General features: G+C 36.1%; 2 protein-coding genes across 28 annotated transcripts in view; one reads left to right on the top strand and one right to left on the bottom strand.

The window, feature by feature from the left end:
- NEB (nebulin) overlaps window positions 1–9,800 on the top strand; it is a 215,554-nt gene extending 205,754 nt beyond the window's left edge. For 6 of the 23 annotated variants that reach the window (XM_057551788.1, XM_057551786.1, XM_057551783.1 and 3 more), the window contains 10 exons: window positions 258–350; window positions 1,933–2,025; window positions 2,319–2,411; window positions 2,742–2,834; window positions 3,691–3,798; window positions 3,904–4,087; window positions 4,393–4,485; window positions 5,393–5,599; window positions 5,899–6,005; window positions 9,016–9,800. In XM_057551788.1, coding sequence (XP_057407771.1) covers window positions 258–350; window positions 1,933–2,025; window positions 2,319–2,411; window positions 2,742–2,834; window positions 3,691–3,798; window positions 3,904–4,087; window positions 4,393–4,485; window positions 5,393–5,599; window positions 5,899–6,005; window positions 9,016–9,189 — 1,245 coding nt within the window. In that variant the 3' untranslated portion in view covers window positions 9,190–9,800. The remainder of the gene's footprint in view (window positions 1–257; window positions 351–1,932; window positions 2,026–2,318; window positions 2,412–2,741; window positions 2,835–3,690; window positions 3,799–3,903; window positions 4,088–4,392; window positions 4,486–5,392; window positions 5,600–5,898; window positions 6,006–9,015) is intronic. The other 17 variants (XM_007183063.2, XM_007183057.2, XM_007183067.2 and 14 more) reach the window with 7 other exon arrangements.
- Window positions 9,801–15,130: 5,330 nt separating this feature from the next.
- RIF1 (replication timing regulatory factor 1) overlaps window positions 15,131–18,948 on the bottom strand; it is a 52,620-nt gene continuing 48,802 nt past the window's right edge. For all 5 annotated transcript variants that reach the window (XM_007183054.2, XM_007183056.2, XM_007183055.2 and 2 more), the window contains one exon: window positions 15,131–18,703. In XM_007183054.2, coding sequence (XP_007183116.2) covers window positions 18,489–18,703 — 215 coding nt within the window. In that variant the 3' untranslated portion in view covers window positions 15,131–18,488. The remainder of the gene's footprint in view (window positions 18,704–18,948) is intronic.

Raw genomic sequence — 18,948 nt, 5'->3', positions numbered from 1 at the left:
CCCACGTGACTGTTTGGGAGGATAACTCCAGTCTTTCCCCAGCAACTAAGGGCCCTGCTACCCCAGATACAGTCAGTTTCCTAATCCCAAGAGTGGCTCTCATTAAATTTTTTTGTGGCATCTTGTCAGCATATAACTCCTGGCTCCTCGGACTACTGTGTCATTTGATAACAAGGAAGTTGAACTGACCCTTAAAATCTCACAACAAATGTAATGTTACTTATGGTGGTTTTTCTGGATGCTTTCTCATCACACAGGTGTTATACAAAGAAAACATGGGCAAGGGAACCTCTTTACCTGTCACTCCAGAGATGGAGAGAGTCAAACACAATCAAGAAAATATTAGCTCGGTACTTTGGCAAGAAAAAAAAAAAAAAGAAACTACTTCTTTAATGATTTAAAATAATACATATTAATCCTACTTTTCAAAGACAACTGAAATTTTGTGAATTTCTTAATCACATTTATCCTCCTTCCCTTTAGAGCTACTCCTAGACTTAACTGCATAATAAGGTTGCTTTAATCCATATTTTAAAGTTCTAATATCAGAAACTAACAGATTTTCCAACAAATCATCCTTTTGCTCCTCTCTCCCCAAACTTACTCTCTATCCATTACCCCTAAGGTCTCTTTGTTTTACGTACTTGTGAAATTTGGGGAGTGGCGTAGTAGGTGTGACAGGGCTCTTTCTAGGCATTGGAGTTGTGATTTTGTTGTGTTTTTGCACCTGACTTTAGGTTCTAATTTACCCTGCCAGATTTGGACAAAGAGACCTTGGGGAAAAATAACCCCTAATCCTCTCCTTCAGGGATAACGACATAAATTAAGATCCAGTAGTGGTTTTGGCAAATGAATGTCAATTTACTTAAAAATGAAAGTGTCACTCGAACTGTTTTTTGTTTTACCAATTTTAGTTCACTTTGTTCTTCTGTATTTATCATGGTCTTCAGCTGCTAATTTTAGTAAGCCGTCTTCTGTAAGCCTGCGCTCTGTGCTATTTTACGTTTATAGATTGCCGGGGGATTGGGGTTTGTGTGGGGACATTAGCGTACGTAGTGAAGCGCCAGCGGCCCTCCGCATCTACACTGTCTGCAGGTTCCTCGGATACTGGAACGCAGGGCTCCTGAGACTAGTGTGCATCAGAATCACCGGGAGCCCCACGCTCTCTCATTCTGTAGATCTGGCGTGGGCCAGAAAGTTTGCATTTCCAGCAAGGTCTCAGGTGATGCTGACCTTGCTATCCAGGGACCTCAACTTTGAGAACCACTTCTTTGACAGAATTCTTCCTGTTGAATGCCATATCCCGAAACTCCTGTGACCCCAAGAATGACACTGAGGTGACAGAGAGGCTGGGAATTTATCACGATGTTTCCTATTGACTTACCATGATAGTGATCTAATTGCTGAAAACATTTTTCCTTACTACGTATGATGATGTACTGAACTAAAGCAAGAGGCAGAGCACAGATGATAGCAAGGATACATTTTCCTGATGTGTCTATGTGAGTTCAAGTGTGGCAAAAGGGTCCAGTCTCCCTATGCTATTTAGGGAGCAGCCTCCACCTTCTCAGTGTTATTCAAGCACGTGCCCCTAAGTCCTGTGAGATGACCTGTCAGGAGCTTGACATGCGTAGATTAGTGGGAGAGTGAAGGCAGTTTCCCATCCCTGCCCCAAATCCCGGAACTAGGCACAAAAACTGCAGTTCTGTCTTGCAGGCTGTAAGGATTTCAGGGCAGGGTCCTACCTAGAAATGTGTGTCTTGCTGTAACTACCTCAACTTGTTTTGGAAATGTATTTCTTTCCATCTAACCTTATTGCCCAAATGGTTTAGCACCCTGAGCCTCCTAACAAATGATCTGTTCTGTTTAATCTTTTGGTAACTGTAATTCTTTTCTTCTTTTTGGCTTTTTGGATCCATTGGACTCATGTAGGTTTTGTACAAAGAAAATGTGGGGAAAGGCACCCCAATCCTTGTCACTCCAGAGATGCAGAGAGTCAAACGCAATCAAGAGAACATTAGCTCGGTATTGTCTTGAGAAATGAAAGTGCTTTTAATTTTGCAAAGTAACCCCTGCCGTTTGACCTGCTCCTAACTCCATCCCAGGTTAAAACAAACAAAATGCCAGCTTTTTAGAATCTCCCCTAAATGATATACATTTACTGTTGCCATTAACTGTTTTTTAAGCTTTCTTCTAGAGAGTTGTACTCACTAATAGTAATAGATTAAACCTGGAGTTTTCTCCCCCAAATTGCATTATATTGAATAGCCTGAATACTGCCTCCTAGTGACTTTCAGGTCCACCTTTGTATCTCACAGGTGTTATACAAAGAGAACCTGGGGAAAGCTACCCCCGCACTCTTTACTCCCGAGATGGAAAGAGTCAAACGCAATCAAGAAAACGTTAGCTCGGTATTTGAGAGAGGAAAAAAGAAATGGTGACACTTTTAACAAGCCTGGCAAACATGGTTATACCACTAATTTATCTCACAGTTTCCCCAAAACTTTTATCTTTTAAAATTCTTCTTTACCTACTTAAAAATGACATACCAACCCCACCGGCTCACCTGATTTAATTCTTTCTTCACTTTTTGCTTTATACAGTAACATTTTAATGGCTTTCTCTTCTTGAGGTGTTTTTTATAGAGTGTGACATAATTGAGCCATAACAACAGCTAGATGATGGTTTTCAGAATTGGGTTACTGCTCTCTGATATCTGGATGCTCTCTTGGCTCCTCTAGGTATTGTACAAAGAGAATATGAGAAAAGCAACTCCGACACCGGTCACTCCAGAGATGGAGAGAGCTAAGCGCAACCAAGAAAACATTAGCTCGGTATTTTCTAGGACTAAAGAAGGAGTAGTGCAACAACTTGGAAAATAACATTTTAACATCATAAAAAAGTGTCTTTCTCATTCAACTGAAAAACACACTAAAACGAAAAGAGAGAGAGAAATGCAACATCTTGGAAAATAACATTTTAACACCATAAAAATGTTCATTTTTTTTATTCAACTGAAAATTCACACTAAAATTAACATAACTGTGCTTTTAAATTCCAAATGATTGTACTAAGACATAACAAGTTAATTGCCAGTGTTTTCCCTTTTACTTTACTCTGAGGTAGTCTTATGTAACCAAGTGTAACAAATTGACTTCCTAACATCCTCAATCTTCAGCAATACTTTGTTAAGATACTTTATGAAACAGCTAATACTCTGAAATGGATGCCCTCTCTGACTTTGATATTTTGGGTTTTTCATTTGAGACTTTGATTTCTGTATTAGCGTATTGGTTTATGAAATCTGGACATAATCCTTCAAAAAATGATCACTTGTTTTAAAGGATAGTTCTTTCAAATGTCAGTATCACGTTTAGCTCCAAATATCATCCAATGTGCTGGTGCTACAATTCCCAGCAAATTCAAGAGATCACTTTTTCCGCTTCCTTTCAAAATTATACTTTGCCCTGTCTCCTCAAACTCAAAAGAAATCCTTTGTCTCATTCAAGCCCTGCCTGTCCACCCTCATGCTAACTGTTCCTCTGTCAGTCACAGGCTAGCTGGGGCTTTTCAGGTGACTCAAGCTTCCCTCCCCAGCTCCTTTCACCTCCATCTGTTGGAAAGGTTTTGAGGCTTCAGAATTAGGACGGTACCACAACCTGTCCTCATTCATGGTCTCTCCTCTGCCAGGTGCTTTATTCTGATAGCTTCCGGAAACAAATACAAGGCAAAGCTGCCTATGTCTTGGACACGCCAGAGATGAGACGGGTGAGGGAGACCCAACGCCACATCTCAACGGTGAGTCAGGAATTCCTCAGATTGGGTGGGCGGCCTGTTGGAACACGTAAAAAAGGAAATGATCACACCATCCTATTTTCACCAAGTGAATTCGTGAAATTTCAGGTGAAATATCATGAAGACTTCGAGAAACACAAGGGTTGCTTCACACCAGTGGTGACAGACCCCATCACTGAACGAGTAAAGAAGAACACACAGGACTTCAGTGACATTAACTACCGAGGTATTCAGAGAAAAGTGGTAGAAATGGAACAAAAACGGAATGACCAGGATCAGGAAACTACTACAGGTAATTGGGGCCTGGGGAGAAAAATCAACGTTAAGTTAAGGAAGGTAGAAGAACACAAGTGACATTATCTAGAGCAAAGCAAAGGCCAGAGGACCTCAATCTGTGTTTTCATTAGATGTGAAAGAAAACCCCTATCATTTCACTGTTTGCAAAGCTGAAATCTACTTTATGCTTTGTTCCCCTCCTAGAACTAAGCTCAATGAGTGTTATTCAATCCGCCTGTGGTGGTTTAGGTTCATGCCTTGGTCGCCAAATTATCGCAAGCATCCAAGAACATCTGTGCTGATCCTGAATCTCACTTTCAGGTTTACGTGTCTGGCGTACAAATCCTGGCTCAGTTTTTGACTATGATCCAGCAGAAGACAACATTCAGTCCCGAAGCTTACACATGATTAATGGTACGTGATGCCACAAAAGGCTTACGATGTAAACATCACCATTTAGTGGGCTAGCGCCAGTGGCTTTTAGGCTCAGCAGTGGCTTTTAGGCTCAGAAGTTCGTCTCCTCCAGGGCTTTCAATTTCCTGAGTTACTCATTCAGCATAAGAACACCTCCTTGACTAGTGGGCCAAGCTCATTTTCTAGACAAGTTCAAGTTAGGAAAGGTTGTTTCACTGCCTAAGGGTAAGTCCCCCTCAGTCCCCATTATTATCATTTTTTTTTTCCTAAAGAAAAAAAGGTAGTACATCTTTCTGTTGGAGAAATAATGAAAAAAAAAGAAATACATAAGCAAAGGGAAGAGAATGGATTGACCTTTAACAACTTTCTCAACTCTTTTATGTCAAGGAAGATTAGCCACTCAACGAAACAGGCCACATGACTTTATGCCTTCTTCTATTCATGTTAAAAGTAAAATAATATGTAGTGCCTATAAATCTCAAAGGATTTATACTCTAGTCCACTGATGAAGAGAGACCAGTAAATCAGTGGTTACACCCTGACATGAACAATTTTAAAGGTCTGCAGACAGATTGCGGAAACACAGAGAAACTGTATCTAAATAAATTTGGAAGTTAGGAGGCACTTTCTGTAGAAGTTGAAAGGTGGAATTTGTGTACCTTACTATCTGTTCATTTTAGTGAGCCCGGAAAATGAGCAGGATAGAGGGAAGGAGTAGTAGTCAAGGACAGACTCTGGGATTGGAAGCCTGGCTGTACCACTTAACGGATAGGGGACCTTGGGTGATTAAACTGTCATCTGGAAAATGTATCCTAAGAGTTTTTGAGGGTTTAATCCACAGAAATCTACTTAAAACCATGCATGCATGACAACAAACAAAAGCCAACTGAGAGTCAATTACCATTAGGCATTACTGCTATAAAAAGTTTCGCCTCTGCTCCCTCTCCAATGGATCTTACCTCCCCAGCACAAGCTCAGCGCCGGAGCCGGGAGCAGTCTCGATCTGCCAGCGCGCTGAGCGTCAGCGGCGGCGAGGAGAAGTCTGAGCATTCAGAAGGTGCCCACCTCTCCACCTACAGCGACGGGGGCGTCTTCTTCTCTGCAACCTCACCAGGTACAAGTGGATGGCCCTGACCTTGACAGCCATGGCCGGCCAGCTAGCTCGCTGGAGGTTACTGTTAAGAGATGCTTTGAGTAAAAACAAAACAAAAAAACATCTGGATCCTTTCTTCTAATGAGAGGACTAGAATTGTGGAGAGGTACATGCAGTTAGCTATTTCATTTTCATTCCTCCTTTCTTGGAAATCATTCTTTTTAAATTAGGGGGAAAAGTGCTGCTCAGTTGCTAATCACAGATTAAATGAGGTCTAGTCACGTTTTCTCCTAATAAACTATTTTCTCCCTTCTTTTCAGCTTACAAACATGCTAAAACCACAGAGCTCCCACAGCAACGATCATCTTCAGTTGCTACCCAGCAGACAACGGTATCCTCCATCCCATCTCATCCATCTACTGCTGGAGTAAGTAACAATAACTTAAGTCATTGTCACTTTTTGATATGTGCAATAATGATTATAGTATTCTGATCTTTTTTTTTTTATTAACCGAACCTTCTATTTTACATAATGCTCTTTTACTACACATCTCATGCTAACAGTAATAAATTATCAGAAAACCTTCATTAGCAACTCACATTAATTAAAAAGCATTATTCGGTGATTGAAAACAAACACACCAAAAAAAAAAAAGCCTAAAGCAAAGTCATCATTTTGGTCTCATTAGACCCACCCACTATCTTAAAGCAGAACATCTGTGGCTTGCAACCATTCTTCCAGAATATATTGGGCTGGCCAAAAAGTTCGTTCGGATTTTTCCCTATCATCTTACAGAAAAACCCGAACGAACTTCTTGGCCAACCCAAATATATGTGTATGCACATGTCACATACGTAATCTGGTCATATCTTAGATATCTCCTATTAATATACATTGAAGATAAATGTCAAATCATGTTCACAATTCACCAGACTACTTTAAAACTCTTAGTTTAAAACCCTGGATCTCATTCATAATATTACAAAAACATAATTCTTTAGGATTGAAATGAACAATATTTGTATGTAGAAAACTATCTTTACTAAAGGACAAAGATTTAAGTAAGTATTGAGACCCATTATAGTTCAGGAAGGGAATCTTGAAGTCATTTCACCAGAAATAAATCCATAAATTCAAGGCAATTCCAATCAAATCCCAGTAAAATTTAAAAATATTTATACATTAATCCTATAATTTATTTGAAAGTAAAGATGCAAGAATAAGCAAATTTTGAAAATGATAATAGGAAAGGACTTAACCATATAAGAGCAAAATATGCTATAAAGCTATTATAATTAAATATGAATTTAGCATGAGAATAGATTTTAAAATAGATGAAGTCCAAAAATGGACCCTAAAAGAATTACAAATCAGCAGAGGAAAAAAAAAAGAAAAAAGGAAAACTAAAATACTACGGAAAAATAGAGACTACTTTTACAATTGGAAATGGTGAAAGCCTTCCTCAGCAGGTTCCAAAACCTAGAAAAGTAAAGGAAAAGACTGACAGATTTGACCATAAAAGGTTAAATGTTTTTATAGCAAAAAGAAATGTCAAACTGGGAAAAAATACTATACTTAACAAAAAGATTAATATCTAAAAAAGCATGAAGTATCCAAAGTTCATTGACATATTATCTCCCTTCCCTTCAAAATAAAACCTGGAAGCATATGAATAGACAATTTACAGCAAAAGAAATAAAAATGGCCAACAAAAAAAACATGTTCACTATTTGACTACTAACCAGAAATATGCAACAATAAAGTATTAGAACATTATAGTAGTGAACTTTTTAAAAAAACTTACTTAAAAGGCACATGCCTTTGACCAAATACTTTCACTTTTAAAAGCTTTCTTTTGAAATATCTGCCCAAAGACAAACACTATAGGGTTAGTGGATGAAAACATGGTGACAATTAAACGTCCAGAAATGGCTAAATAATTTGCGATAGTACTAAAATATGGAATTCTCTACAGCAGTAAAAAAGAATGTGATCAATCTATATTTATATGGAAAGACTTCCAAGCTATATTAAATGGAAGGAACAAGTCAGAGTACTATTTATAGTAGTATTCCACTTATGTGGGGCAGGGGGGAACCTATCCTTGAATGTGAATGTATGTTGTGTATATTTCAGAATGCTAGGAAAAAATATGTAGGTCTCATACCAAATTACTAACCAGTGACTGCTCCTATGAAGAAAATTTGGGCGCTTTCAAATTTTCTCTAAATTGTTACAATTTTCAAAAACCTTATTTCATTGTTGTGAGAACACGAGATCAACCTACCCTTATATTTTTAAGTGTATAATACATTATTGTTTAGTATAGATTCAAGGTTGTGTACAGATCCCTAGAGATCTCTAGGGTTTATTTATCTTGCTTAACTGAAACTTTATGCCTGTTGATTAGTAATGCCCCATTTTCCTTTCCCACCATGCTACAATTCTTTTTTTTAAAAAAACATTGTGGAGGTTAGCTTTCCAGAAACTTTTACTACTGGTATGCTCCCAAATTCCGAAAGTGAGAAAAACGTGCAATATTGCTATGATTTTTCAAATTTTTTCTCCAAAACACTAGATTAGTACATCCACTAATGTACTTTTTGTATATATTTGCCTATTTGGGATATTTCATATAAATAAAATCACACAATATGTGGTCTTCTGTGACTGGCTTCTTAATGTTTTGAGGTTGTCCATGTTTTATCATTTATCAGTACTTCATCCCTTTTTATTAGCAAATATTTCATTGTATGGGAGTACCTTTTCTTTATTCATTCATCAGTTGGTGTGCATTTGGGCTAGTTCTACTTTTTGGCTGTTACAAATAATGCCATTATGAATACGGGTGTACAGGTTACTATGTGGACTTATGTTCATTCCTCTTGTGTATATACCTAGGAGTAGAATTGCTAGGTCACATGGTAACTCTTTTAAAATGGGAAGAACTTCCAAAACTGTTTTCCAAAGTGCCTGCACCATTTTCCTTTCCCACCAACGGTTTATAAAGATTCAAATTTTTCCATATCCTCCCTAATACTTGTTACTATCTTTTCGATTATCACCATTCCAGTGTGTGTGAAGGGTTATTTCATTGTAGTTTTGCATTTTCCTGATGACTAACGATGTCGAGCATCTTTTCACGTGCTTATTGGCTCTTGGTTTATCATCTCCTTTGGAGAATTCAGATCCTTTGCCCCTGTCCCTTTTCAGTATTGAATTATAGGAGTTTTTTTATATAGTCTGGATAAGTGATCCCTTTTTAGATATATGATTAGCAAATATTTTCTCCTAGTTTGAGAGTTGTCTTTTAGTTTCGGTGGTAGGTAGTTGCACATTCTGTTTTGTGCAAGTTAAGTTGGTGGAAACTAATTAGGTGTTCGGGTGAATTGTTGCGAATCTAATATATATTTCCCTTTTTCGTCTTTACCGACAGAAAATCTTCCGTGCCATGTATGACTATATGGCTGCAGATGCAGATGAGGTGTCCTTCAAAGACGGAGATGCCATTGTAAACGTCCAAGCCGTTGATGAAGGTTGGATGTATGGCACCGTGCAGAGGACTGGCAGGACCGGCATGCTCCCAGCCAACTACGTTGAAGCTATTTAGGAACTTCAAAGCACTGCACCTGTCTACAGCACCTACAAATCTTGCCGTCAGTATTTCAGTTTAGACTCTCCACTATTCCCCGAGTTCTGAAGCTGCCTAGTGGTTTTTGTGTCAATATGATTCATGGTTGTACCATCCCTTAACTTGTTTCTATATGTACCCCAATAATTCACCAGTAAAACAAAGGTTAGTACAACTAATCTGTCCAATTATTAAACTAGACTTCTATCTTCTGGACTTGCACATAAAACGAGACAACATTAAACCCATAGGTCTTTTAATTGCCATTATTAAATTTTCCTTTGGGTTTTAAAATGTTTAATTTCAGAATAGACATTTTTAAAGTTCCTGCATTGTTGTTATTTTATTGCTGCATCAACCCAGAATCTTTCTCCATTATGAAAATGTTTAACAGTATTTCTTTTCTAAATCAAGAGTTCTAAACATGTTAAAAACACATTTTTAAAAAAATGGCAGATATTCACCTTTTCCTTGCTGACTGACTGCTGACAATCTTATTTCTAATCCAGTTCTGAAGTTAGTTAGTTATAAAGCTGATAGACAATATAAACTGGTGTTAAGCTAGTAACTAATAAAATCTGCAACAAACACCACTGATGGATGAGCTTTATTTTTGAAGATCTACAAATAAAAACTTCAACAAAAGCAAACCCCTTACACTAGACTTCACTAAAAAACTTAAAAAAAAGTACTGTTAAATGCACCAGACACAACATTGTAGATCAACTATACTTCAATTAAAAAAAAAATGCACAAGTGTAGACTTTCTCAAAACTCTATCCATACTTGTGTTCAGCAAGCTTTCCTTATGGCTTGGCTTATAACGCTTTAGAAATAGCTGTGGGATCCAATCCTAACCTCAGGAGATCTTCCCCATCTGTATCCAGTGGGTTGGCAGTTTGTGGCAAAGGCATGGGCAAAGGGTGGAGTGCCAACCAATAATGGCTTGTGCTTAAGTTTATAGAGTATCCTTTCTAAAAAGCAAAAGATCTGTCCCCATTACTTTAGAGCCATAGTAATACTGCTGTCCTAAAGCTTCTTAATGTGTGTCTGAGACTCAAGAGCAAAGAGTACATATGAAAATGAAGGCAGAGACTGGGGTGATGCTTCTACATGCCAGGAAAGCCAAAAATTGCCAGCAAACCACAGAAGCTAGGGGAGAGGGATGGAACAGCCTTCCTCACAGCCCTTAGAAGGGACCAACACTTGCTGACGTTATCTCAGACTTCTAGCCCCCAGAACCAAAACAATAAATTTCTGTTATTTAAGCCACTCAGCTTGTGGCTGTTAACAGCAGCCATAGTAAACTAATACAGTATTTTTCAACATCACTAAGTATTTCGGGTTTCTTTCCCCCTTACTTTAAAAGTATGGATTTACAGTCTCCTCAGGCAAAGAAATAAAAGCAAAAATAAACAAATGGGACCTAATCAAACTTTAAGCTTTTGCACAGCAAACCATGAACAAAACGAAAAGACAACCTCAGAATGGGAGAGAATATTTGCAAATGACGCAACCAACAAGGGGTTACTTTCCAAAATATACCAACAGCTCACACAACTCAATACCAAAAAACCAAACCACCCAATCAAAAAACGGGCAGAAGATCTAAACAGAAACTTCTCCAAAGAAGACATACAGATGGCCAACAGGCGAATGAAAAGATGCTCAAAATTGCTAATTATTAGAGAAATGCAAATCAAAACTACAATGAGGTACCACCTCACTCTGGTCAGAATGGCCATCATCAAAAAGTCTGCAAATAATAAATGCTGGCGATGGTGTGGAGAAATGTTGGTGGGAATGTAAATTGGTGCAGCCACTATGGAGAACAGTATGGAGGTTCCTTAAAAAACTAAAATAGAACTACCGTTATGATCCAGCAATCCCACTCCTGGGCATATATCTGGAAAAGACGAAAACTCTAATTAGAAAAGATACATGCACCCCAACATTCACAGCAGCACTATTTACAATACCCAAGACAGAAACAACCCAAATGCCCATCAACAGATGATTAGTTTAAGATGTGATATATATATATATATATATATATATATATATATGATCTCACACACGCAATGGAATATTAGCCATAAAAAAAGAACAAAATATTGCCCTTTGCAACAACATGGATGGACGCAGAAAATATCATACGAAGACAGAGAAAGACAAGTATTATATGATATCACATATGCACAATCTATAAAATAATACAAATGAATCTTTATACAAAGCAGAAAGAGACTCACAGGCATAGAAAACAAACTTACGGTTACCAAACGGGACAGGGAGGGAGGAAGAGGGATAAATTAGAAGTATGGGATTAAGAGATAAACTCTACTATACATAAAATAGATATGGAACAAGGATTTACTGTGTAACACAGGGAACAATATTCAATATCTTGTAATAACCTATAATGGAAATAACCTGAAAAACATATATATAACTGAACCACTTTGCTGTATACCTGAAACTAGCACAATATTGTAAATCAACTATACTTGTTTTTTTTTTTTAAAAAGTATAGATTTAGAAGTGTGTGGAACCCATAAGACTATGAATAAAATAGAGATCCTCTACAGTTAAAAATAGGCCATAAAAGAAGGGAAGAATATGAATGGTTCATGTGCTCGTGGAGGAATACAAGGCTCACTTTTAGGTTGGTATCTGGATTATGTTCTTCTCATTCATTTCAGGAGGGCTCACTGAAACACAAAAATTAAAAAAACAAAAGCCAAAGAACAACAAGTACCAGAATTTTTTTTTTTAGTTTTATTTCAGATTAAAGTGCATTTCTTTAAAAATGTTTCAATGTCCAGTTTCAATTGGCAAGTGATAACAGTCAACTCTCAACAGATTATGAAAGTTTTACTGTGGATCAGACACAGATTCTCCCTCCCTCCACTCAGTCATAATGAACCTGAAAATACAGTTTTAGTATAGGTCTACCTGCTTCAAACGTTGTATAAAGCATTACATAAACAAAACTGACTGCACCCTTATCTCCCATCTACTAGTACAGTCAATTGAGGAATGAACAGGTACTTCTGTGAAGTTTCAACTTAAATCATTTGACTTATCAAATATAAATGCTTTCTGAATGTAAAACTAAGCTCTCTTAGAGTTTATCAAGTGATGAAAACAAAAATATTACAGGGCTAATAAATGACTGATTTGGCTTCTCTCAGTCCTTTTCTAAGTGCACATTAGTCAAGTCTATCCACAGGAGGTAGTGTTTATATTGAAAGTGATCAATTACTCAACAACACAGAAAGCAAACTCCCCAAAGCCCCAATTGTTTTACAGGTGTGATTTAACCAATTAGTGCCAGATGCCTTTCCTTCACACATCAGGTCCCTTAATATCCATGGCAAACACAGAACAACGTTTTAAGAGTTTGGGAGAAAAAGGCGTACCTAAAAAGTACTAGTATCTCCTAGTATATGTGTATTTGAGCTATGGTAAGATATAAATGGAACCAGGGGAACCCATTTTATAAAATAAAATCTAAATAATGGCAACAGAAATTAAATCAATATTCCTATCCTGCCAGCCAGAAGTAACCAAACTGCCATGTATGAACAAATCTATCCCTTATGTCAAGGACTGGCACACTTTATGTAAAGTGTCAGATAGTAGTATGTTTGATATTACAAGCCACCAGAGTCCTTCAGACTACTCAATTCTACCACTGTAGCTGGAAAGCAGCCAAATATGTAAATAAGCATGACTGTGTCCCAGTAAAACCTTATTTACAAACAATACAATTTTAATTTTATATATTTTCATGTGCCACAAAATACTATTCTTTTGATTTTTTCAACCATTTAGAAAACGTAAAAACCACTCTTAGCTCATCAGATGTAAAAAAGAGGTGGCAGGTTGTAGTTTGTCAACCTCTGCTCTTTAAACTTACTAGGCAAAACTGCCATCTTTCGTTTCCTATACTCAAAATCCATTCTTAATTCCATTTTCCTATTAGAAAATTTCCATTCCATAAAAATAAAAAATTCCTCAGACCCCTGTTAACTATTCAACTAAGTATCAAAATAGCTATTAATACATTCCATTTTCGGTTCCATGACATTTTATTTTGAAAGTGAACTTCCTAGTTATATGCAGCTTATCCATCTAAGAAATAACACTGTCTTTTGTTGGAAATTATTTACTGATGGGGGGGTCAGAGTATTAAATAATAATGTATTTCTAAATAATTATTCAAGGGCTTTATGAACATTAATTATGGTACTGTATTATGTATAGGATAACTCAGGGACCACTGGCTGCCAGTTATTTTCAAAATACACAGAACTGTTTGTCTCTATACTTAATGACCTAATTTGCTTTATTACTATTTCAGCTCAATTTGTCTTTCCCTTTCTCTTCATTTTACCATTTATCAGTGCATCAATCTCTATCAACATATAAGTTTGCCATCTGATAAGCTTAGTTTCATCCAGTTATAAAATGGTACACTGTAAAGATATTGTTCCCTCTACTACAAGTAGAAGACCAAAAGCTATGTAGGTTTTTTTCTTCCATGTGACATCAATTTAAAATACTGTCTTTAATTTTATACTCACATGTAAGGAGAGAGGTTATCTTTTATTCTAATGGTATATTTCAGGGGAGTAAGCATTTACAGTTCGGCACTTGGTTTTAACTGTTCTTTGGTGAAAGGATTGGCATATGAAGAAAAAAACGGTAAAGACCACATTGTAAAATTTAATATTCTATTCCAAGAACTAAGTAGACACTCCTAATTACATCAGACTACTACTCTATTAAGTATCTATAGATCTTCAAATCCAAATGACTCAGATTTTAATGGATACTTTCAAGAAGCAATATACAAAACCTCGCACATAATAGACATATCATTAATTGGGCCATGAGAAACCACAAAGATCAGATTTGTTTCACAGATTGAGCTATCAGTAAATTTTGATAATCTATTTTTAAAACCCATTACTTAACTTCTGGCGACATTTCCTTAAGTGCTTTGGATGAGGGCAGCTCTTACAATAAAAGTATTTAAATATGAAGGAAATATAACATCTTAATAGAATGCCAAGAAAAACTCATTTTGGAAAATCAGATTATTCAACTCTTTCAACTCCATTTTACAACAAAACAGGAAGTTTTAACCATGTAATGTCGCAGCAGTCACCAGAGGTCTTCAGTAAAATGATTATAAGGCACATTTGTCAGAATTGACTTATTATAGCACTGCTAACTTTACTGCCAAATTAAACTTAGTTAGGGGTAGTCTGTTTTCAAGGTTTATTAATGAAATAATGAAGTCCCATAACTTAGTCTCTAAACGAAATCTTGCCTTCTAAATGCACCTCTAATATTGTGAAAATTTACCTTTATATTAACAAAAAATTCAGAACATAATCCACATATACTCGTAAGACTCCACATTGTCCAAACTACTTAATAAGGTTCTTTATAACATAAAATATTTATCTTCCATACTTAAAAGGCTCCAAATGAGGGAAAATTCTACCTTTTACAATTTTATTTAAATTTTTGAACTGTAATTTGAAGCCTTCAAGACCAATCTGAATCCTCAATTCAGACATCTGAAAAAGTTTCTTTAAAAACGACTAGCTTTGGGCTTCCCTGGTGGCGCAGTGGTTGAGAATCTGCCTGCCAATGCAGGGGACACGGGTTCGAGCCCTGGTCTGGGAAGATCCCACATGCCGCGGAGCAACTGGGCCCGTGAGCCACAATTACTGAGCCTGCGCGTCTGGAGCCTGTTCTCCGCAACAAGAGAGGCCGCGATAATGAGAGGCCTGCGCACCGCGATGAAGAGTGGCCCCCGCTTGCCACAACTAGAGGAAGCCCTCGCACAGAAACGAAGACCCAACACAGCCAAAAATAAATAAATAAAAAAAAAAAAAAAAAAAAAAACGACTAGCTTTTATCTTTTGTGGCAATAATTCTAAGGACTTAAATCTGCTTGGGATACCAAAACCTAATTTAATTTAGATCTTGAAGCCTCTTATGCCGACAACCACAAATGCAGTCCACATCAGCATTTGTATGGATCACATGGGAACTGTCAGAAATGAACTATTAGGCCCCCATCACAGACCTAGTGAATCAGAATCTGCATTTTTACAAATACATGCAAGTTTGAGAAGTACTATGTTAAGAGTCAGAACTTCACTCTAATGCTTGTATACAACATACAAGACCTTTCTAATGGCTTAGGGATAAAATGGACATGTGCTGAACTAATGAGCAAGCAGATAACTCCCTTGACTCAAGTCTTATTAGCCTAATAATTATTAACAACTGCTATTTTATGGCCTCCAAGCCTAGCTCACAAATTATCTCCCTGCAAATCAATTATAAAGAATATGAGATGGAATCTAGGCTTTTCTTAGTGGATTATAAAGTCAAAGTTGGAAGGAATGGCATTAAGAGAAAAATGTGACACCGTAACTCGTATTTTTGGTAAATTTCAACTAAGCCTGCCTTTGAAACAGCACTTATTTTTACTCATTCCTTTAAAAACAAAACTCTACTTGTGTTTTCCACATACTCCTCCCATTTTTCCAAACTTTTGTTTCTTGTCCTGCCACCTTTATTTAAGGCAAGATATAACCCAACTTTCTTGACATTTTTATGATTCTTAAATATATAACAGAATCCCTGACTACTACACCAAGCTGCACAGAAAGAATGAATCATGGGCAATGTCAGGGTTACCATACTTTTAAAGTTCACATTTCAATCTTAGTTTTGACTGTATTATCCTACTGCAATTATTACTTGAGCAAAAGCTCTCCACTATTCAACAATGGCTTTCAAACTTGTTCAAATAGCAGAGCATCTTTAATAATGGGCTCACTGAAATAATGGAAATTTAAATCCACTATGAAATCCATTTTGGAACATGGAAAATTATACTATGGCTCTGCATTCAACTAGATTCTTTATAAATGCATAAAATGAGAAATCACATTTGAGTGTTCTTAGTAATGTTTGCCATGTTTTATTAACCATTAGGAATTATTTGAAAAAAACTGATTTCACTTTAATAGTGAAACAACACACACTGGAGCTGATCAAGGAATATTAATGCTTTCAGCTCTTCTGGAATCACTCAGGAAAAAAATTTGCAGAAAATTTTAAGGCAAGAAAATTGAAAATAAGGTGCTTCACATACACACTTGTAACTATATCAACAATGAAGACTTAGCAAACTGGTTTTTGCCCTCAAATATTTTAAAATATATCCTTATTAAACCACAATGTTTTAAAATTAAAATCTGTGCTTGCATCAAACTCAGTGATTTAAGTAAACGGTAATCATTTTGGTCACATTTTCTGCTATACTGTTCACCTTCCCAAGAACTTCATTCCACCAGCAAGTAAGTTTAGTTCACACAAATAGTAAGATACGAAGTCATGAAATGAGCTAATTCTGACTCCTCTCAACACACATACACATCCCTTCTTACACATGTTCACAAAAACATATATGCCTCTTTACTGTCAAATACAATTGGGAAATAAATGATAGACAACTTAAACCACAATTTTAACTGTTTTAAAAAATTCCTGATTTTTCATTAGTTATTTCTTCAAGCTACAATCCTCAGTTCAGTGGTCCCAGAATTTCTTTTAAAATCATCCTCAGCATATAAATATCACACTTAGACCCTAAAATATTTGCAACGTACTCATAATGGATTTATTATTAAAGAAAAACCAACTTTTACTGTGACTGGGTGGCAGCCCCCTTCTGAATGTAAAGTTAACCAAGACACAAGGATTAAACTTTCTATAAGTTGCTGAAGAATGTGTGCCTTTTCAAGTAAGGGTTAGTTCTGAATAAGTCTGCAACTGAGAAGATCACTCGCTCATTCTATTTCGAAAACAAATGAAATACTCTCACTGTTAAAAAGATGAAACAAATATGGGAAAGTCAGGCACTAATACCAGTTGGTAAAATCTACAAATGGTTTAATTATATACACCTTACTTTTTTTACTCGGTAAAACATAAATATTTTGAAAGAACAGTTTCACATTTCTCCCAAGTTTGCTTTAGGTATAGGTAAAAAGAGCAGATAAACTCTAGATTTCTTATGGTCCAAGTTATAATGAAAATACTCAAGCTAAATCCCCATTAAAGAGAAATGTAATGAGGCACGCTTTCTAGTGGCTGATACCCTCTTCTAAACCAAAAGGGATGGGGGCTGCAGGGGAAGGTTATGGGAATGAATGGCAAAGTTGTCATGTAACACTTTCTCATTTCTATTACTTTACTCTTTCTGGTTACTTTAGAAAATAAACTCATGTTTTAACTAACACTATTAACTAAGTACAAAACTATTTGTTGTTTTATTTGTAGAGAAAGAATCCTACAAACATCTGCAGCAAGCCCATGAAGCACTTCTACCATCCATACTGATATCTCAGTATTCAATATATACAAAATTATGTTTCTATTAAACAAAACAAAGGTATTCACAAGCTGCAGAAAAAACTTCATGCAATTAACGAAGACTGAAATTTATAAATTAAAAACTTAATCTATACATAATGTACAAATAGTCGTGCATTTTTAAATGAATATTATATGTCTCATCAGAGTATATTTTCACAGGCAAATGCTGCTGAACAAATATTTGCTAACGCAAATGAATGGAATTTTAGTAAATTCTGCTTTAATATTTAACCCCAAAAGTTGAAACTTTTGATATTTTTCTTGAAATATAAATATTTTCTTGTCCAAATAAAGTTGATGTCTGCGAAAAGCGTTTCAAAAGATTCTCTTGCATCTCATTTGGGGTGTTTTACCAAGAACAAATTTCTTAAACCTCAGGCACAACAAATATAAATTTAAAAAAAGGAAATCAAGTATAAATACCTTATCAGTTCAGCAAAAAGTTCAAATAAAAATTTTCATTTTTACTTACTTAGAACAGGTATATTACATAAAATGTTCCATTAAAATACACATGAGTAAGTGAAATAAAATGTATGCTATTTAGTTTTTGCTTTCACATTTCAGTAAGATATTTAAATTTTTGGAAAAACTACACATAGCAGCCAAGAAAACATGTTATATAGGAAAAGATGATCTCACTTACAAAATTGACCTTAATAAGATATTGCCCTTCAGCGTTTGAAATGTTACCAACTTTGCAAACATTCAGTCTGAAATTGTGCTATATTTCAGAACTTACTTTATGAATCAACAAATCCAGTGATTTTTTTTAAAAAAAACTTCAATTTTCTCTTAAAACACTAAATAGAATTTTCATGGGCTGGTGACCTCCAACGTGACTGCAGATTTTTAATTATAGAGTTTGCCATGCTACCAAGTTTCTCATGCATTTCAAATAGCTGGCTTCCTGAATAATTATGGAGATCTTCTGAATCTAGTTGAAGAGCAAGTGCACTAATCTGGGTCACAAGATTTTTAGATAACGGAGTCTCTAAAGCAACAGGATCAATTAAATCTAAAAGAAAGGAAAAAAGCACAATTAAATCTATTCCAGATAAATCTTAAATTATATCTCTCTCCTTTTAAGGTAATAAAAAATTTAAGTGCCCAGGTTTCAAATTAAGAGTGCAGGCTGAGGTATACCTGTTCAAGATCAAGAGAAGAGGCAACAGAAAAATTACCATAGCTTATTCTGTGCCATTAAAGAAATCATGACTACTTCATTTTTATGAACAACTGGAATGCAATGTTTATAGTTTA

The sequence above is a fragment of the Balaenoptera acutorostrata genome, chromosome 8 (genome assembly GCF_949987535.1).
Source record: "Balaenoptera acutorostrata chromosome 8, mBalAcu1.1, whole genome shotgun sequence".
Classification (NCBI taxonomy): Eukaryota; Metazoa; Chordata; class Mammalia; order Artiodactyla; family Balaenopteridae; genus Balaenoptera; species Balaenoptera acutorostrata.
The sequence above is the reverse complement of the archived record's forward strand: the minus strand, read 5'-3'. Positions and strand labels throughout refer to the sequence as shown.